Genomic DNA, 21,450 nt, shown 5'->3' with positions numbered 1-21,450 from the left:
TTGCAATGTAAAATAAATTTCTTACTGTAGGCTGCAATTAGAAATGTTTGGGAAAAAATTGTTTTAGAAAGATGGGAAGAAGGCCAGAATGACTGCGGAGCTGCGAGGGAGTATGGACAGACTTCCTATTAAGATGGGAGAGCTTGACAGGGACCATACCACCCACTTTGGAGAACACATAGCAATGCATTTGATGGGTTTTAAGCAAAAAGAGATGATCAAATTTGCATTTCGTGAATAGTCACTGTGGCTACTGGGTGGGTGGATATCCAAATGGTAGGTGTAGTGACTGGCATTCTCAGGGGAGGCAGAGAGGGCACTGTCTGTCCCTGCCTTCAGGGGCCTCATATTTTAGCTAGGGAGAGAACACGACCTGGTAAGTGTTCTGTTATGCTTCTGCAGCATCGAAAATTTCCTCCATCATAACAGAGCAGTACTCACAGAATTCTCAAACCTGCAGCTAGAGGACTGAACATGACCCAAAACTATTAGCATGACATTTATTTAAAAATATTTTTGTATGGGGGCGCCTGGGTGGCTCAGTCATTAAGCGTCTGCCTTCGGCTCGGGTCGTGGTCCCAGGGTCCTGGGATCGAGTCCCACATCGGGCTCGCTGCACCGCGGGGAAGCCTGCTTCTCCCTCTCCTACTCCCCCTGCTTGTGTTCCCTCTCTCGCTATGTCTCTCTGTCAAATAAATAAATAAAATCTTTAAAAATATATATATTTTTGTATGATTTTCATGACTATTATGACATATTTATTTTTGACTTTCAAGAATTGTGCACTGAAAACTACAAACAATTCCTGAAATTAAAGAAGACAGGAATTAGCGGCACCTGGGAGGCTCAGTCGGTTAAGTGTCTGCCTTTGGCTCAGGTCATGATCTCGGGGTCCTGGGATGGAGCCCCACATTGGGCTCCCTGCCTAGCAGGGAGTTTGCTTCTCTCTCTCCCTGTGTTCCTCCCCCTGCTCGTGCACTCACATGCGCTCTCTGTCAAATAAATAAATAAATAAAATCTTTTTTATTTTTTTATTTTTTTTTAAAGATTTTATTTATTTGAGAGAGAGAGAATGAGAGACAGAGAGCATGAGAGGGAGGAGGGTCAGAGGGAGAAGCAGACTCCCCGCCGAGCAGGGAGCCCGATGCGGGACTCGATCCCGGGACTCCAGGATCATGACCTGAGCCGAAGGCAGTTGCTTAACCAACCGAGCCACCCAGGCGCCCCTTTTTTATTTTTTTAAAAAAGATTTATTTGTCAGAGAGAGAGCGCACAAGCAGGAGGAGCGGCAGGCAGAGCAGGCAGAGGGAGAAGCAGGCTCCCCAATGAGCAAGGAGCCCAATGTGGGACTCAATCCCAGGACCCTGGGATTGTGACCCAAGCTGTAGCAGATGCTTAACTGACTGAGCCACCCAGGCCTCCCTAAAAAAGATTTTTAAGTAATCTCTACACCCAATGTGGGGCTGGAACTTACGACCCTGAGATCAAGAGTCGCAGGCTCCTCTGAACCAGCCAGGTGCCCCTCTATTCCCAGTTTGAGTGTATTTATCACAAAAAGGTGTTGAATTTTGTCAAATGCTTTTTTGCCTCAATTGAGACGATCGTGTTTCTTTTCCCTTTGTTTTGTTAATGTGGTTTATTACAATGATTGATTTCTGTATCTTGAACCATCCTTGCATCCCACGAATAAATCCCACTTGGTGATGGTGTGTAATACTTTGAATATGCTGATTTTGGTTTGCTAGTGTTTTGTTGAAGAGTTTTGCATCAGTGATCATAAATCTTCTAGTAGTGTCTTTGTCTGGATTTGGCATCATGTTAATGCTGGCCTCATAGAGTAAGTTAGGAAGTTTTCTCTCCTCTTTACTCTTCTGGAAAAGTTAGTCCTTCTTTAAATGTTTGGTAGAATTCACCAAAGAAGCTATTGGTTCCAGGGCTTTTCTTTGTCAGGAGATCTTAAAATTACTGATTCGATCTCCTTACTAGTTATACATCTATTCAGGTTTTCTATTTCTTTGTGATTTAGTCTTGGTAGGTTTCATGTTTTTAGGAAATTTCCCACTTCATCTAGTTATCCAATTTGTTGGAATACAATTGCTCTTTAGTTCTCTTATAATCCTTTTATTTCTGTAGAATTAGTAGTAATGTCCCCATTTTCATTTTAATAATTTGAATCTTTTCTTTTTCCTTAGTCCGTTCTAGCTACAGGTTTGTCATTTTGCTGATCTTTTCGAAAAACCAACTGTTTCATTTATCTTGTTGTTTTTCTCTATTTTGTTTATCTCTGCTCTAACATATGGTCTTTTCTTCTGTCTTTCTTCTTTCCTCAGACTCAAGTGCAGTATTCTTTCTTCTGCCTACTCAAATCTGCCTTTGAATCCCTCTGGTGAATTTCTCATTTCAGTTGTACTTTTCAGCTCCAGAACTGTATATGTGTGTGGTTTCTTCTTAGGTTATCTAGCCATCTATTGACATATCCGTTTCATTCATGTATCATTTTCTTAACTTCCCCCACAGCTTCCTTTAGTTTTTTGAGCATCTTTAAGGCAGCTATTTTAAGGTTCGTCTAGTTTATCTGCCACCAGGTCTTTTTCGGGGCTTATTTCAGTTTCTGTTGATTTACTTTTTTCTTTTGAATGGGTCATGCTTTCCTGTATCTCTGCATGCCTTGTGATTTTTTTTGTTGAAATCTAGACATTGGAATCTAATAATGGGGTAACTCTGCGAATCAGATTCCCCCTCCTCCCCCCCCCCCCACTTCCCAGAGCCTGCTGGGCTTGTTATGATTTTTGCATTTTGATTGTTGTAGGTGGTCTCTGTGTTGCAGATGAGCCAGAGGTATAAACTTAGGCCTTTCCCTGGGCATGCGTGGTCACTTTCTAATTTTCCTCATACACGCAGTTGTTTTGTTTTTAAGATTTTAGGGACGCCTGGGTGGCTCAGTCGTTAAGCGTCTGCCTTCTGCTCAGGTCATGATCCCAGGGTCCTGGGATCGAGTCCCGCATCGGGCTCCCTGCTCCACGGGGAGCCTGCTTCTCCCTCTGCCGCTCCCTCTGCTTGTGCTCTCTCTTTCTCTCTCTCTCTGACAAATAAATAAAATCTTTAAAAAAAAAAAAAAGATTTTATTTATTTATTTGCCAGAGAGAGAGAGAGGGAGAGTACAAGCAGGGGGAGTGGCAGGCAGAGGGAGAAGCAGGCTCCCTGCTAAGCAAGGAGCCTGATGTGGGACTCGATCCCAGGACCCTGAGATCATGACCTGAGCCAAAGGCAGACACTTAACCATCTGAGCCACCCAGGCGCCCCACGCAGTTGTTTTTGAATGTCCTAGTTTTTAATGTCTGCTCCCAAAAGGGGGAATATTTGGATGGGGGGGCATCAGCCCTTTAAATCCACTGGAAGTCACTTCAGCCAGAGGAGGAACTTGCAGCAGTGGGGGGGAGGGGTACAACAAAGTCGGCCCACCTCTTTGTCTATAGCTCTGTGATCAGAAGCAGCAATTAGAGATCAGGGCTCAAATCCCAGATATCTGGAGGACAGGGTCCTTTTTGCCCACGTTGGCTCCCACAAGCTGTGTGCAAGTTGCTCTAGAACATGTTCATGGCTGCCTGCTACATGCCTGGGGCTGGGGGATAGGTAGGTGAATTGACCAAAACCACAATTTATCATCCGAATCTTCCTCTGGAAGCTGGAGCCTTCGTAGACTCCAGACTTCTACAGGAGTTCCACCAAATCCTGCCAGTGTACTTGTCGTCTAGGTCGGAAGACAGATTCCTGGTGCCTCCTCTCTGCCATCTTCCCTGGATCCTCTTTAAAGACTTCATTCCATCTCACAAAGTTCAGTACATAGTGGTCTCATTATTATTCTAAGTATTTTCTAATTCCTTGTATGGTGCCTTCTTTGATCAGTGAGTTATTTTGAAGTGTGTTTTAAAATTTCCATATAGTTTTTTTTTCCTCCCAAGTTTTTATTCTTTATGGTCCTTTAATTATGTTGCAGACATACAGCTGTATGATAAGGCTCCTGTGGTATTTACATTTGTAAATATTCCATGTGCTTGAGAAAAACAAATATTCCTCAAATGTTGGGTAAAAATTTATAAACATATCTATTAAATAAAAAGGAAATAGAAAAGCTGATTAGATCTATAATAATTAAAGGGGCTGAACTGATAGCCAACTCAAAAGAACGGTACTAGAAGTGAGAAGCAGAAAAACCAAAGGAATTTTGTTCTTTGTTCTGCATTAAGGAGACTTGGCAAGTCCTTTTTTTTTTTTTTTTTTTAAAAACAGAAACAAAGCTTTTCATAAACAGTCCATAAGAAACTGGGAGAAGAAAACTACAACATGCTTTTTGGTAGAAACGATGTGACATAAAAATTTATTTATTTGATATTTTAAAAAGCAGGGCAGAATCACATTCATTTTCTTCATAAGATCACTGTAAACAGACGGACTTTCTGAGCCCCTAGTTTGCTTTGGAAACTTCCAAAGGGCTGATCACTAGCAGCCCTAGCAAGCCTTTTCCTTCCCTTCCAGGCTCTCGCTTCCTCTCCGAGTGGTGCTGGTGACAACTGATGCTAAATACACAGCATATGGTTGAGCTTGCGAAATCCTTTTTACCTCCTTCCATAGGCAGTAGGGTGACTTGGCTCATTCCTTATCTGAAGTCATTGATTAAGGAGACAGGTTTCAAACATAGAAAATGGAGGGAAGTTTCCGGGATAGATAATTTCCCAGGTTAGGAATAGAAGGATGAATTCAGAGCTTAACTGGTTAGTGCCTCCTGCTGATCAGGGAGAGGTATGCTAGCAATGGATCTCAGATCTCTGATCCACTCAGACATCAGTATAATGCACTCAGTTCCTTTGATTAAAATGTGTTGCAAAAGCCATCTCTGAGTAGAGAAGTAGTTTATTACAACGACGGTGCTATAAGAGGAAAACCAAAGCAGCAAATAGGAGGCAGTTCTGCCTGAACTCCAATGATCAGTGCACTCCTGTCAGCTTGATAGTCCAACCAAACTCAACTGGCAGAGTAAAGAGTGGTAACTGGGGCAGATAAATGAGCAGACCTTCTTCTGGACCTGCGGACCACTTCAGATCTTTCTGGATCCCCAGCATTGTTATCTGCAGAAAGCAAAAGGGGATGTCGCACTGAGTACAGAATATGGCTTGAACGTGATGGAAGACAGCCACACTGGGCCAGGGCAGGGCAGATAGTCGGGGGGGGGTCAATATGGGGGAGACCTGGGGCAGGAAGGAAGAAGTAGAAAAGACCTCCAATTCCTTTAGGAAAGGTACCTCTCGGATCGGACTGACGGAGGCTCCTCACCTGTGTAGTCGAGGTAGTTACAGGGGATACAAGGTTTAAGACTCCATTTTCTGGCCAGTGCAGGAAAATGGCATAAAGAGCTGTTCCTCTTGAGGTATACCTGGGAAAAAAAGAAAGGTCAGTGTCAGAAATACCTGGCTTGGGACCCTGACACATAGCCTCACATGTCCCCCTTATAATTATCTACTGATCCCAACACCTTGGGTCTGCCAGTGCTGCTAGAAGCGCTATTAACTCAATACCTATTAAGGTCTGTGGGACCTTAATAGACATTAAGAAAGCAGCCCTGTAAGACTCTTTCTGGGGATCGCTTCCATTTGCCCTCTCTATTGGGTTATAAGTTTTCTTTGAACATTTTTAACGCTTGCACTAGTTATTTCACACTGAAGCCATTTGCCTTTTTATTCAAATCTTTTTTCAACTCCAGATCAATGGGAAAACAACAGAGGACCCAATAAGATGCGCAGTGAAGGTGGATTTGTTCTGAGTTCACCATGCTTAGAGAAGAGGGTGAAAATCACTAAATGGGAATCCACCCCAAACAGAAGGATGAACCGGTTTCCCCTGATGCAACCGGATTCCCCTGGTCCGATGGTACCACACGCGCAGATGCCTTTCACCGAACACTTTGCATGCTCCTGGTGCTCTGTTGGGGCGCTTTACATAAATTAACACACTTCACCTCCGTAACAACCACAGGAAGCTAAGTATCATCACCCCATTTCACACTTGAAAAACACAGACCCAAGGTCAAATAACTAGATCCACAAACCCAAGTTTGAATCACGACTTCTCCACGAGTTAGCTTTGTGATCCTAGGCAAGGTATAGAGCTGCCCTGGGTCCCCCTTCTCACCTGTAACATGGGGATACAGTATCCACTTGGTGGGATTGTTGAGGGGATTCAGTGAGTGGAAAGAATTTGGATTGGAGCCTTAAACATTGGAGGTGCTGTGCAAGCATTGGCTATTACTATTTTTAGGAGGCAGGGTAACAAGGTCAAGTATATTCACAGACACTTTGTAGCTCCTCCTTTCACCAAGCCAACCATACCTCTCACTAGTCAAAGATATCTTGGTGGCTTAATACATAAATTGGGGTACAAATTTAACAGGAGAAGCACAGCTTTGGGGTTTCCTCAAGACGGCTTCTACCCTGGCTTGTAACACTGTGGACCCGAGGAGACGCCAGCTGGGGAGGGGCTTGTCCTGTTCTCGCACGCAGCAGAGGACAAGCTCACCACACGGACGTCGTGTTCCTTTCCCGTTGTATCCTCCATGGTTTAGAGGCATAGATAGCCTCCCCATTGATGTTCAGCCACTTCCCAACAGCAAGAAGTCTTTCTTGGAAGATGGGAGCAATCAGTCCATCTTTAGTTGGTCCAATATTGAGAAGGTAGTTGCCTCCCAAGCTCACGGTCTGAACCAGTTCCTGGAGAGAAAAGAAACAATGAAATCCTAGTGACGACTGCCAAGCCCAGCATAACGCCTACAGCACACAGGTATTAAGAGAAGAAAAAGAATCTAGGGCACATTCTTTCCTTGGTGAATATCCTTTACCCTTTTGAAAAGGCTCTCTATTTTTTGTCATCATAAAAGCAGGATGGGCTTATATGAGAAAACTGAAAAATCCTGCTACAAAGTGGAGAAATACATTAATTCGAATTCCACGGAGTGATCACGGGCCTGTGCTTCCCCGGGGGCGGCGTGCAGTGGAATGGGCCGTGCGTCAGCAGCACAGAGTGTGATCAGGGAAGCTGAGAACAAAGCACCTGGCTGTGATCACATGGAGCCGTGAGGAGAGAGTATGGGGATCAGAGGACAGAGGTTCTGAGTGGGTGCCAGGGAGACTTGGGGGACATGGAAGAGATATGCAGAATTTGGGACACTCTGTATGAAATGGGTGACATAAATGTGTATGCTGTCCCTTTGGAAAAACATGCTGTAAAGGGATATATTCTTCAAGGCTTCTGGAGTGGTGTGGTGTGCGTGGTGTGCGTGTGTATGCGTGTTTACTGTGATCTCAAACGGGTACGCTTCAAGTGGACCCAAAAAATTACATTCAGAAAACTGAAAAAAGACTGTGTTACAGGACCCCCAAAGACAGCACACCATCAACTTTTGATACTCCCTCTGGTCTTTTCCCTGTGCAGTGGAAATATATTTTAAATAGCTGTGATAATCTGTAACTTAGTTTTTCATTCAAACCCTAGGCATTGACCTATATTACATTCATAAAAATTTTAATGGTTAAGGAAAATCCCCAAATCTACTTAAATATCCCTTTATGGCTGTAAGAAATTAAAACAACCCACATATCCAACTGCAAATAATTCTGGGAAGAACATCTCTATATGTAAGACTTTCTTCTGTAATTACAATTATTTCCTTAGGACAGTTTTTTTTTTTTTTTAAAGATTTTATTTATTTATTCATGAGACAGAGAGAGAGAGAAGCAGAGGGAGAAGCAGGCTCCCTGCTCAGCCGGAGCCCGATGCGGGGCTCGATCCCAGGACCCTGGGATCATGACCTGAGCCGAAGGCAGACGCTTAACGATCTGAGCCACCCAGGCGTCCTTTTTTTTTTTTTTTTTAAGATTTATTTATTTATTTGAGGGGGGTGGAGGGGCAGAGGGAGAGGGAGAGAGAATACCAAGCAGACTCCACGCTGAGCGCAGAGCCTGATGTGGAGCTCAATCTCACAACTCCAAGGTCACGATCTGAGCCGAAACCAGAAGTTGGACGCTTAACCAACCCAGATGCCCCAGGACAGGTTTCTATGGGTATGTTCAATGACCCCAGGGGGTTCTATCGACCTGCACTTCCATCCAGAGTGCTCCCATCACTCCTAGTTAGAAGGCTAATTTGAGACAGTAGTTAACAAATAACTCACAGGTGCTCTTACCGAAATGATTTCACAGTCACTTGCAATGTCCCCCATCACCATGTTACGACGAAAGCCCCAGGAGACCTTGTCTATGGAGGTACACATTTCCCACTTGTGATCTGGCAAGATCTCTGGCTTGAATTTATCTTCACAGTTGTAGTATCCTCCATGGTGACAGGAAGTATTCTGACCCCACCGGTCATTTACCACTACCTGATCCTAAAAGAAGAGAGTACTGGGTCATCTGGGGTAAAACCACTTCGTTTCCTTACATAACGCAGTTTGGTAAATTGTGTATTTGGATATAATGAAGAGACCTGGTCTAGAACGGTTCTCAACTGGGGGCTATTTTGCTTAAGAGACTTTTGGCAAAGTCTAGAGACATTTTTGGTTGCCACCGTTGGGGTGGTGCTACTGCCATCTAGTGGGTGGAGGCCAGGCACGCTGTTAAACGTCATAGGACAAACAAGACAGCCCCCTCACAACAAATTATCCAGCCCCAAATGTCAATAGTGCTGAGGCTGAGAAACCCTAGTCAAGCCACATGTAATGTCAGAGCTGGAGAGCCTGTTTTAAAGATCATCTGGTAAACCACTTCTTCCATTAAAGGAGAAATGGGGAGAAGAAGACGTGCCCGAGGTCACACTCCCGGGCAGAGTTTCAGGAGGCTGGGACTGTGAATCAGGTATGTGAACTCAGCCCAGGATGCTTTCCACTACGTGGCCCTGACTTTCTTTTCCTAGGTAAAGAAAAGTCAGCAAATATTTTCTTTCCTTCAAATCTTTGCTGAACTATGAGAAATCATTATGCAGAATATCTTTTTTTTTTTAAGATTTTTAAAAAATTTATTTGAAAGAGCATAGGCAGGGGAGCAGCAGGCAGAGGGAGAAGCAGGCTTCCCGCTGAGCAAGGAGCGCAATGTGGGACTCGATCCCAGGACCCTGGGATCATGACCTGAGCCGAAGGCAGACACTTAACCGACTGAGCCACCCAGGCGCCCCTCAGAATATCTTAATGTTAATGATTAACACTACTATGATTCTTGTACTGGGGTATCCAAGGTGAATAAAACAGTTCTTGCCCTTAGAGATCCAGCAGAGACTGGCTGAGTAGACAGGTATGTGGACAATATGACATCACATCAGAGTTATTTATCTAACTTAAATGGGGAACACTGATCCGGGTAGGTGATCTCACCTAATCTATGGTGGATGTAAGAGAAATGAAATTCCTTCTTGAGAGTTAAACTGCATAACCAGCGTAGATCGGATGAGGTCATAAATATTTGCATCTTATTCTTATCATTTAATTGTATATGTTTTGTATATTAATTTTTTGGATGTTTTTCTCATTTATAATGTTTGCGTGCTTAATAGTTTATTTTACTTTCTCTAAGTCTCTGGGACTTTTCCGTACTGCTTCTATTCTACTACTTAAATTTAACAAGCTGTATACCTCTGTTGTCGAAATCAAGAATTAAAGGAGAAAAAGAAAGCTTATACTCTAAGGAAGGTGGGGAAAAGAATTAAAGGAGAAACCTTTAACATCCACAAAGTCCCCTGGTCCCTACCACCTCCGTGTCACTACTAGTATTTATTACTGTTGCTGTTGTCGCTGTTATTACTCCAGATCTTGGCTCCTTACTCTTTCTTTTCACATAACAGATAAATAAGAGAGAAGTCATGCAATCACATGCCTTGACTGGGCTATCATTGTAGAGCCAAGAAAGAAACACCGTAGAGTTCCAGTAAGTATCAGGACATTCCCACTCTCCATCAGACCAAAGCAAGTCAGGTTCATACCTGAAAGACACGCGATTAGGACAAAGTTTGTTATCTGAATCTATTCACAGTAAAGTCTTATGGATCTATTTTGTAACAGATATTTTAAGATTTTCTCCCATTTTGAAAGTACCATATAATTACCATGGTGCAGACAATGTAGAAAACTAAAGAGACAAAACAACACCATAACTCTGTTAAGGTCGCTCACATAGCCACTGTTTAATATACAGTATTTTGGAACATTTCCTCCTAATCTTTTTTCGATGTCTTCTGAAAAAAATAGGGTTGTAATCAGTATATAAACAATTTGGTTTCCTTGCACCAGCTAATTCCAATGAAAAGAGTGGTGCTCCAGAACTATAGAATTAAGCTTCCTGCTTTTAAGATGTATTAACAAGTTAGGAAACAATAGATGTTGGCGAGGATGTGGAGAAAGGGGAACCCTCTTGCACTGTTGGTGGGAACGCAAACTGGGGCAGCCACTCTGGAGAACAGCATGGAGGTTCCTCAAAAAGTTAAAAATAGAATTACTCTATGACCCAGCAATTGCACTACTAGGTATTTATCCAAAGGATACAAAAATAGTGATTTGAAGGAGTATGTGCACACCAATGTTTATTAGCAGCAATGTCCACAATTGCCAAAATATGGAAAATAAAGAAGATGTGGCATACACTCACACACACACATGCAGGCACACAGAGAGGAATATTACTGAGCCATCGAATAGAATGAAATCCTGCCATTTGCAAAGATGTGGATGGAACTAGAATATATTACGCTAAGTGAAGTAAGTCAGTCAGAGAAAGACAAATACCATATGATTTCACTCATAGGTGGAATTTAAGAAACAAAACACATGAACATAGGGGAAGGGAAGCCAAAATAAAATAGTTAAAAACAGAGAGAGAGGCAAACCATAAGAGACTCTTAACTCTAGGAAACAAACTGAGGGTTGCTGGAGGGGAGGTGGGTGGGGTGATGGGGTAACTGGGTGATGGGCATTCAGGAGGGCACGTGTTATGATGAGCACTGGATGTTACAGGCAGCTAATGAATCACTAAACTCTACCCTGAACCTAATAATACATTACTTATTAACTACAATTTAAATTTAAAAAATTATCTATCTATTTTAATTGAAAAAAATGTTTTAAGAGCTTGAACTATTTCAGGAAATGCATTGTTTTGGACAACTACCCAAAGCTTCAACTATAAGGGATCTCTACAGTCCACCTAAGCAACAGCTGCACCTTTCACATATTCCATTCTGACCTCTATGTGGCATGAGTGTGTATGTGTGCACGCACACACACCTATAAGGTAAGCATGATTATTCCCATTTAGAGAGCAAGAACTGGATGCTCAGCAGGGCAATTTGTTTTTTTTGTTTTTGTTTTTAGGGCAATTTGTTTTAGGTGACAAAACTTACAAGCAATAGGAGCTCGAACTCAAATGCATATCTGTCGATGCCTGATCCTATGCTGTCCTCTGTAATCAGGACAGCAAGTGGACTCCAGGGAAAAGCTTGCCTGTCTAAGAGGCAAGTATAATGCAGATGGTCTGTGTTTTACTGTGGACGAGAAACTGTACTAGGCACTTTATTTATTTTTTTTTTTTTTTAAAGATTTTATTTATTTATTTTTGAGAGAGAATGAGAGAGCGAGAGAGAGCACATGAGAGGGGGGAGGGTCAGAGGGAGAAGCAGACTCCCCGCCGAGCAGGGAGCCCGATGCGGGACTCGATCCGGAGACTCCAGGATCATGACCTGAGCCGAAGGCAGTCGCCCAACCAACTGAGCCACCCAGGCGCCCCTGTACTAGGCACTTTATACTCATTACCTCATTAGTTGTCACAACAACCCTGCGGTGTATATTATCCCCATTTCACAGATAAAGCAACTGAGATCTAGAAAGATTAAGGAGTTTATTCAAGGCCACACAGCCAGCAAGAAAAAGAAGTGGACTTCAGATCCAGTTCTGTCTAATTCCAAGCCTCTGCTGGTCTCTTACAACCTACTATTTCCCTAGGGAGGTCACCTGGATGCAAGGAATTTTGTTTTGGTTTTGGTCTAAAATGAAAATCCAGGAAGAGATGGCTGCGCCTAGAGCTTTAAAGGTCCACCATCCTCTATGAGCCAGCCCCCAGGTGCAAGAAGGGCAAAATAGAAATAAAGCATGGTGAAGACTAGTGATGAATCCCAATGTGAAAGTGATCATTTTAAGAAAAAAAAATGATAACACCACCCTTATTCTGTACCAGGCAAGGTGACAGATACTTTTCACATGTTATTCTGAGCCCTGTATCAAAGGCATTATTTCCCTACTTTACAGACTGAGAATCTGAGGCTCAGAAGGGTGGTTCTTTAAGGCTGGTGAGTAACAAGAGCCAGGATTCAAATGCAAATTTTGCCAGATGCCAAATCCTTTGCTGGGTCCTTGGGGCCCTGTTGCCCCTCTCCAAGGTCCTGACAAAGAAACCAGCATGCAAGGAGGGACTGAAGTTTTGACTTAAAAACTTAAAACCCCCACCCTCGGTTTGTTTGTTTCAATCTACAAAAGCAATATGACCACGTTAGGGGAGTTTTGAACAGTAGGAGGAAAAAATATATTCTGTCTTAATGCAAACCACTATTTTCATTTTGATGTCTTACAGATTTTTTTCCACATTCCTTCCTTTTCCCCTCCCCAAAACTTAACAGTATCCTATAGGAAGCTCTGATTTCACTGATAAAAGTCATAAGGACAAAAACATGTATACATATATATATATATATATATTTTTTTTTTTTTTTTTTTTTACCTGTTAACAAGGTCATATAGCTCGGGCATTGTTTTTGCACGGACAAAATACTGTGTTTTGAAGCCATTTTTCTTATCAAGTAGGTAGAGTGGGTGGAACCATTCTAAAAGTGAGTGATAGAGTCCGTAACGTATGTTCCTTAAACAGAGAAACAGAACAGAAAATGTCCATTAAACAAAGAAAAAATAATGTGGTTTAAGACAAATCAATGGCAGCATTTTTACATCTCAGTGAAACTCACCAGTAAGGGTGTGCAGGGGCAAGTGGGATCGCAACCATTTCCTTAAATTATCTCTTATCATTAACTTAAACAAAATGACTGGGTTTTTGATCACACACAGGATTACTTTCTATACATAAATACCTTAACATCAAATGTCACTTTTTAAAAAGATTTTATTTATTTATTTGGAGAGACAGGGAGAGAGCACAAGCAGTGGGGGAGGGCAGAGGGGGAAGCAGACTCTCCACCGAGCAGGGAGCCCGATGCGGGACTCAATCCCAGGACCCTGAGATCATGACCTGAGCCGAAGGCAGATGCTTAACCGACTGAGCCACCCAGGCGCCCCTCAAATGTCATTTAAACCATCTTTTATCTATGTCCATTATCTCAGTAATAATACACAGTCCTTTTTAAAAACTGTTTTCTCTGTCAGTCATAAGAATACATATTGTAGAGATACTGGAAAATAGAAAAAAGTATAAAGAATAAAACATCCCAGATCTCATCACTGAGGAAATAATCATTAGTAACATTTTCTACGTAGTTGAAATTAATGAACATGGGTTTATTGTTTCATTTAAGATTTACTAACAGTTCTTAACATTAAAATGTTAAGAATTCTCAACCAAAATGAAAAAGAGTCAAAGTGACCTATTTCGTACACAATAAAACTTGTTTGGAGTTATGAATGGTGAGTGTCACAGAAACGCCACCCTGCAGTGAGAAGTAAGGATAACATTGCAACAGCACAGATAAGACAGAAAGAATTAGAGTTAGATATTTCATCATATGACTCGGGGACTAAATAGATACAAAGAAGGTAAAAATCAAGGATCATAAAGTCCAGTCTAATCAACATCTGACTTTTATAGCAGGACTGTTTTTGCTTTGCAGGACTTTGTGCACAGCACTGGGAAACTGAATATTGACCAGGTGACCAGAGTCAGCAGATGCTTTCTTTATGGGCCACATAGCATTTTAGTCTTTGCAAGCCTTGCGGTCTCTAATCCAACTCTGAAATTGTAACTTGAAAGCAGCCACAGACACAACACATAAATAAGTGGGTGTAACTGTGTTCCAATCAAACTTTATTTATACAAACAGGTAGCTGGCCTACTCCTTAAATAGGGCATCAAGTTTACCAAATCGCAATAAAGCTGAGATGGGGTAAAGTACAAATACCACTTTTCCTCTCTATAGGTAATCATACCCAGAACTGTAAGGTCCCAAACCAGAATAACTGGGTTCAAATCCCACCTTTGCCACTTCCAAGCTATTTGATCTTGGGAAGTTACTTCTTATTAAGTGGCAAACATTAGGGAGCATTAATTAGAATCAACCAAGCTGCTCCTTACCTCACTTTCTGGCTCCCTTAACTGCCGCCTTTGTCAGTTCCCTCTTGACCTAGGATTCATCCAAACTTTCTCTGAATACCTGCAAAGCTGCATGTTGACAGCTGAGGGGGACACAAAGATGACAGAGCCAGTCCTTCATCAGACACTGGAAAAGGCCTTGGGTTGGAAGGCCTTCCAGAAAGAATCCTTCACAGAATGCATATGAGGCACTGTGGTCTACACTGGGTATCCCTCACCTAAACAGGGCCATGAACTTCTCTGATGATATCACCTTCGGTCACATGAAAAGTGCCGAGCATCAAACACTGCTAATGCAAAGGCCAGAAACCTTCAGGTTTACTCACTACATGCAAACTTAGAAAACACACGAGAGCACAGAGGAATGATAGATCAAAAGAGATGACAAGAGTAACCATCTGTAGATACTTACCTCTTCCGGAGGGCTTTTCCCAACTCACCCACCAAATCACGATGGGGACCCACATCCTTAGAGTTCCAGTTCCAAGATACAGGGCTTGGCCAGTTTGTGAAGCCTTCGTGGTGCTTTGTCGTTAGGACTACATACCTGTGGACAGCAAAACTACATGAGCAAAGGAAGCAGGTGGTGGGCCAGAAGCATGAGCTTACCCAGCATGCCTGAGGTTTTAAAAAAGGTTGGGAGAACTTGACCACAGGAAACGTACTTGCATGCGTGACTGTGTTGGTGACACCCAAGGAGTCGCTACAGTCACATCTCCCTGTGGGTACTGTTCCAGGAATGGAAGCAAACTTAAGGAAGCCAGAGTCCTTAGTCCCCAGCCAAGGAGGAGGCCCAGAGGGAAGGAAGGAGTAAGGGAAAAGAAGTGCACCTTAGCTCTCTCGTTCTGGAAATAGCAGATGATAGAAAAGTAAAACAAAAGGTCATATGAACTGCCTCTCATTTACAGAGGTGACAAAAGACCAAAAGAGCTGGAGGGAAAAGTGCAGTGTTGAAATAACACTCAACATTTCATTTGCTCATATGGCAGAAAACCCCATGATGCCTGCACATGATAATTTAATCACTGGCTGGTGTGGGGAGCTCCAAAACTTTAAGGGCCTGTTAGTATTTCAGCCTTTGTGGGCTCCATTCCTCTCTGTGGCACATTCTTTTTCTTTTTTAACCCTTTTTAAAATGTAAAAATCGTTCTCATCTCATGGAATTTACAGAAACAGGCAGAGGACCTATCTCTCTGGCCAGTTTGCAAACCCCTGGTACGGTGAAAGGAACCTTTGCCTTGGAGTCATGAGATTTGGACGTAGGACATTAGTTCCCTTCCTGTATCTGGGCTTGTCACCTGGGCCACAAAATAAGGGGCCTGGACAAAGGTCTCCCAGATTTCAATTTTTTTTTTTAATTTGTAAATTAGGGATCTCTAAGGCTCCTATTAGACAGTGACCACCACCTGTGTTTATTTGAGTCTTATATTCCCATACATTTATCGGCAAACACTAAACATCAGCTGTAAATTTTCTTTAGTACAAGAAAACTTGTCCAAGGGAAACTAAAACCCAGGAGGTGACTGAGGAGATAAGGTAAGGGTGGAAGACCGCTCTAAGCCAGGAGCTGGAAAACCTCCCTGCCTCCGTTCTTACCCTCCTCCAACCCGCTTCCCTCCTGGCTGCCAAGCTAACTCTTCTAGAAGCTGGGGGCAACCATTCTCCGACTTCACACCTGACAACATACTGCCCTCGAGGATTAGTCCTTCCGGATTGGCCCCAGCCTTCAACAGCCTCTCCCTTCCCCACTTCAGCACGCCACGCCACACTTTCACTTCTCTGAATCCTCCGCACGCAAGCTTAGACAGCTCTCAAAATAGTTCAAACATCTCTTGGGCACTCTCTGTGTGCAAGGCATTGAGAAGAGCAGGTGAGTGAGAATCGGTCCCGTTGTCCAAATATACTGCGCACTTTCTTTCCCTCCCTTTTCCTCTGGGAGACGTTAAAGCTGAAAGGAACTAATACAACCCCTTTGTATCACCATGGAAGGAGGCTGCAGGGAGGTGACAAAACGCCAGACCAGTGGATGAAAATTCTGGAATCCTGATTGTCTTGATGACCTGGAAGGGACATTAGGTATCACACAGCTCGATCGTCTCGATATACAGGCGTAGACACCGAGGGCTTTCCAGCCCACCACCTCCCTGAAAACCTTTACTGTTTTCTAACCCTCAAGCAGACGCGCCTCCTTCGCGTGATCAGTCGTGCCACATTCAGTTCTGCATTCTTCGGGAGGCAAATCACAGGACCCGCGGGCACCCGAAGTCAGACCGGCAGCTGGGCGCCCCCCCGGGGGCCCCCCCCCCCCCCCCCCCCCCCCCCCGCCCCCACTCGGTTCCCACCTGCCTAACGTCAGGCCGAGCCGGGAAGGGGGGCTCCGCCGGTCCCCGCGGTGACACTCACTTGGCCCCGGCCGCCTGGAAAAGGTCGGTCCAGGCTTCCGGGTGGAAGAAGCGCGCCGTGAACTGCGGCCCGAAGTCGGCGTAGCTGAAGCCGGGCGGGTAGTTGTCGCTCATGAACTGCTCGTACTGCGGCAGCCCCTCGCCCTTCCAGTGCCACCAGAACCACTCGCTGCCCCAGGCCGGCACCGAGAACACGCCCCAGTGAACGAACACCCCGAACTTGGCCTTGTCGAACCAGTCCGGGAGCGGCCGGGCGTCCAGACTCCGCCAGTCCGGGGTGTAGCGGCGCGGACGCTGGGCCCCGCGCACGTACGCCGCTCGGAGCACCAGCAGCAGCAGCAGCAGCCGCCGCCCGGGACCCCCCGCCCTCGACTTCATGTCGGAAGTCCGCGTCGCTGCCTCCGAGCCTCCACCGCCACCTCTTAACGCGCAGGTATAGGCCGCGCGGTTCCGCCCACTCTCACTAATGATTGGCTCGGAAGGGAAAGGGGGCGTGTCAACCCAGGCTGCTTAGCGACTGTCTTCCCCTCCGGGTGGGCCGTTCCTGCAGCGCCCCCTGGCGCTCAAAGGGAGAAAAACACAAAGCGTCGTTGACCGCGCTCCGCGGATGGAAGAACGAACACTGGGGAAGAGACCTCACAGCTGGGTTCAGTCGTGGGGGTGTGAAAGGCCCAGTGCGCGCCGAGAGCTGGGAGTAGTCCATTTTGCTATTGGGAGCCATAGGTGACATCTTGAACTGTAGTATAGAAGAGCAAGCCGGGAGGCAGGAATACCAGATGGAAAGGCATTGTGACAGTCCTGGCAGAAATAACGGGGAGTGGGGCGCCTGGGTGGCTCAGTTGGTTAAGCGACTGCCTTCGGCTCAGGTCATGATCCTGGAGTCCCTGGATCGAGTCCCGCATCGGGCTCCCTGCTCGGCAGGGAGTCTGCTTCTCCCTCTGACCCTCCCCCCTCTCATGTACTTGCTCTCTCTCATTCTCTCTCTCTCAAATAAATAAATAAAAAATCTTAAAAAAAAAAAAAAAAAAAGAAATAACGGGGAGGAGGGATGGGGGAAGGAGGTATTACCAGGGCAGCGGAGGGAGAAAGGTGGGCACTGAATGAGGGAGAGCCTCTGTGATCATTTTGCCTGTCTAATATTTACTGAGCTTGCTTTGGGAATTCTGAGGCAATACAAAGAGCTTAATGTCTAATTGGGAAAATAAGACCCATGCACAGACTGCCACAAAAGAACGTATTTATAGTAGCAGGGTGAGAAAATCGAGAGCCCCAGGCCCAAGGAGTGCCCGTGTCAACCTTCTCTGGCAGGGAGGTCACCGGTTCCTCTACAATTTGTACACGCCCTGTGCTCAAACAGGAAGTGAGGTCATCAGGTGGGGAAGGTCTAATGACCCCACCTGGCACAGCCAGTCCTCACCTATCAGCGAGAGAACTGCAGCATGTCAGAGTCTGAAGGGACTTTGGAGATCCTCGACACTATCCCCTTCCCTACTCTTCCCATTTTACGGAGGAGGAAACTGAGACCCACAGAGGGGATTGGAGGCGCCCAAGATCACACTGCTAGTTTGAGCAGGGTTGGGACCAGAATCCAAGGATCCTGGTGTGCAATCTGTGCCTCTCAACAAGCCCTTCCCTCTTGCACCCTCGGAGGTGTTGGGCCCTGTGTTGACAGAACCAAGCACTTCCTCATTTTAGGAGTGATAAGGAAACACAGTAGCTGTTGCTGATCGAACAGCTATTTTATTTTCGGTGTTTCTTTCTCCCCAAGATTATGTTGAAATAGTGCCCAGAGCAGTGAGCAGGGATACCTCAACAAAACAAAACAAAACAAAACCCATTTTGTTTGCACACACCTTCTAGCGATCAGGCTGACTAATGGTCTTTGATGTTAGAGAACTCATCATGGGGAAGATAAAATGGGACACCGTGACCTTCACTTCTCCTTATCCTCATAACCAACATGTAAATCTGCAGCGACAGATGAGAGACATGACAACAGAGTGGACAAAGCTGGAAATTGGGAAACACGCATGTCTAGCACTGGATACCACCTTGTTGGGGCTTCTTGGGCAAGTCTTGTCCACTGTCTGGGTCCGTTCCCTCATCTGAACAATGAGGGCAGCTCTCTGTCACATCCAGGGTCCCCTTTCTCTGCTTGCTCTCCTCCATAAACTAGTTCTCTATTTAGAGCAGGAATGGAGTGTGAATGTGAAAAGAGAAATGGAGGAAGTGTGGAAGTGCATTTAATTCAATGATTTTTAAACTCTAGTTTTATTCATTAAACATTAAATATTTACTGAGTATGGATATATGCCAGGCACTTGGGCATTTTCTTTGAGAAAAGGAAAAAAAGACCCCACCAATGAATAAAGAAGGGTATGCCCAAACTTTAAGGAATCACAAATTTACCTTAAAAACTCATGCCATGTCTTTGCCTTACAAAAATATAGGTATCTGGATGAAAATAAATTTTGATATTCCAAAATGCTTTTCGGGAGCAGTTTGATTCCACAGATATTGACCCGCTCTCTTAAGACTCTATGCTGTTGGGCACCTGGGTGGCTCAGTCAGTTAAGCGTCTGCCTTGGGCTCAGGTCATGATCCCAGAGTCCTGGGATTGAGTCCTGCATCGGGCTCCCTGCTCAGTGGGGAGTCTGCCTCTCCCTTTGCCCCTCCCCACCCCTCTCTCCCCTGCTCATGCTCCCTCTCTCTCTCGCAAAAATAAATAAAATATTAAAAAAAGACTCTATGCTATTATCAACAATAACCAAATTATGGAAAAAGCCCAAGTGTCCATCGACTGATGAATGGATAAAGATGTGGGATATATATAATGAAATATTACTCAATCATCAAAAAGAATGAAATTTTGCCATTTGCAATGACATGGATGGAGCTAGGGTGTATTATGCTAAGCAAAATAATTCAGTCAGAGAAAGACAAATACGGTATGATTTCACTCATATGTGGAATTTAGGAAACAAAACAGATGAACATATGGGAAGGGAAAAAAAGTGAGAGGGAAGCAAACCATAAGAGACTCTTAACAAAAGAGAACAAACTGAGGGCTGATGGAGGGATGTGGGTGGGGGATGGGCTAAATGGGTGATGGGTATTAAGGAGGGCGCTTGTCATGTTGAACACTGGGTGTTACATGTAAGTGATGAATCATTAAATTCTACTCCTGAAAACAATATTACACTATCTGCTAACTAACTAGAATTTAAATAAAAATTTTGAAGAAAAAAAAGGCTCTATGCTGGATTGTCAGGGAGCACTGGGGACCAAGAGATGAACGTGGAGCTCATCTCATGGGGAAAGACTAGCAAGTGACTGCCACTTAACACAGTCCATGATATGGGCTGTAATTGAGTAGTTGACTTTGTCCTTGGGGGGCTGTACTGAGTTGAACAATGTCCCCCCCAAATTTCATGTACACTCAGAACCAGTGAATGTTTCCTTATTTGGAAATAGTCTTTATAGATGTAATTTGTTAAATTAGGATGAGGTCATACTGGATTAGAATGTGCCTTAATCCAATGATTGACATCCTTAAAAAAGGACACCAAGAGATAAGGTGGGGAGAGGAGTGTCCTATGAAGATGGAGGTAGAGATTGGAGTTATCTTGCCACAAGCCAAAGAACTTCAGGAGCTGCCAAAAGTTGGAAGAAGCAAAGAAGGATACTCTCCTTGAACCTTTGCAGGGAGCATGCCCCTGGTGATGCCTTGATTTTGGACTTCTAGCTTCCAGAAGCTTCCATGAAAGAATAAGTTTCTGTTGTTTTAGGCCACTTGGTGGAAAAATGTTTTTTTAAAGATTTCTATTTTTAAGTAATCTCTCCACCCAACATGGGGCTTGAACTCACAACCCTGAGATCAAGAGTGGCATGTTCCACCAACTGAGCAGGACATAAAATGAAGTAGGTTGAGAAATAATGGTGAGTTAAGATTGCAGCAATCTGATGTTATAGAAATCAAGTATTATTCCTAATCAAGCAGCATTTGGCTGAACTAGGCCAGGAGGTTAATGGTAAAGGCGGCAGGCTGTGGAAACCCCAGCTTTGGGTACATATCAGCAGTGTGATCTCAGACAAGTGATTTTGCCTCTTAAATGTTTCCTTATCCATAAAACGAGGGTACCAGGACCCTTGTGGTCAGATTATTGTGGAGACTAAGTAAAATATTTCATTTGAAAGCACTTATCCCAGTGTGTGGCACATTGTAAAGATTCTATAAAAGCCAGCTGTGGCATTTACGACCAGAGCACATAGTAGGTCTACCCTACCTAAAGTTGCCTCAGTGAATCCCTATCACATGACCTTGATGATTTCCTTCATTGTACCACCAGGAATTATCTTCTTTAGTGGCTGTCTTCCCACCTGAATGTAGAATGTAAGCCCCATTAGACAGGGGCAGAGTCTCGTTTATGGCTGCACAACCAGGACCTAGCACAAAGCCTGGCACATATTTGTGAGAGGGGTGCATTAGTGAATAAATAGTGGACACCTTGTCTTGTAAATAGTAAGTGAATATTTTTAATATTCATGTTTAATCAGTATCTTTCCTTTTATTCTGTCTACGGTCCCACAAATTTCATTAGAATTCCTGTTATCCTCCGTACCAACAATTTCTCTAGCCTATTGTTTTAAGT

At 44.2% G+C, this 21,450-nt stretch overlaps 1 protein-coding gene across 1 annotated transcript; it reads right to left on the bottom strand.

Moving 5' to 3' along the window:
• Nucleotides 1–4,355: 4,355 nt before the first annotated feature.
• FUCA1 (alpha-L-fucosidase 1) lies at nt 4,356–17,239 on the bottom strand. Its single transcript, XM_032391314.1, has 8 exons — nt 16,800–17,239; nt 14,809–14,943; nt 12,801–12,938; nt 9,912–10,017; nt 8,234–8,434; nt 6,571–6,761; nt 5,332–5,431; nt 4,356–5,126 (listed from the first exon to the last, which is right to left on the bottom strand). The coding sequence occupies exons 1-8, from the start codon at nt 17,174–17,176 to the stop codon at nt 4,986–4,988; spliced, it is 1,389 nt and encodes a 462-aa protein (XP_032247205.1). The 5' UTR covers nt 17,177–17,239; the 3' UTR covers nt 4,356–4,985.
• Nucleotides 17,240–21,450: the final 4,211 nt, after the last annotated feature.

The sequence above is a fragment of the Phoca vitulina genome, unplaced genomic scaffold, assembly GCF_004348235.1.
Source record: "Phoca vitulina isolate PV1807 unplaced genomic scaffold, GSC_HSeal_1.0 scaffold2, whole genome shotgun sequence".
Lineage (NCBI taxonomy): Eukaryota > Metazoa > Chordata > Mammalia > Carnivora > Phocidae > Phoca > Phoca vitulina.
Note: the sequence above shows the minus strand (reverse complement) of the source record. Positions and strands in the feature narration are given on the sequence as shown.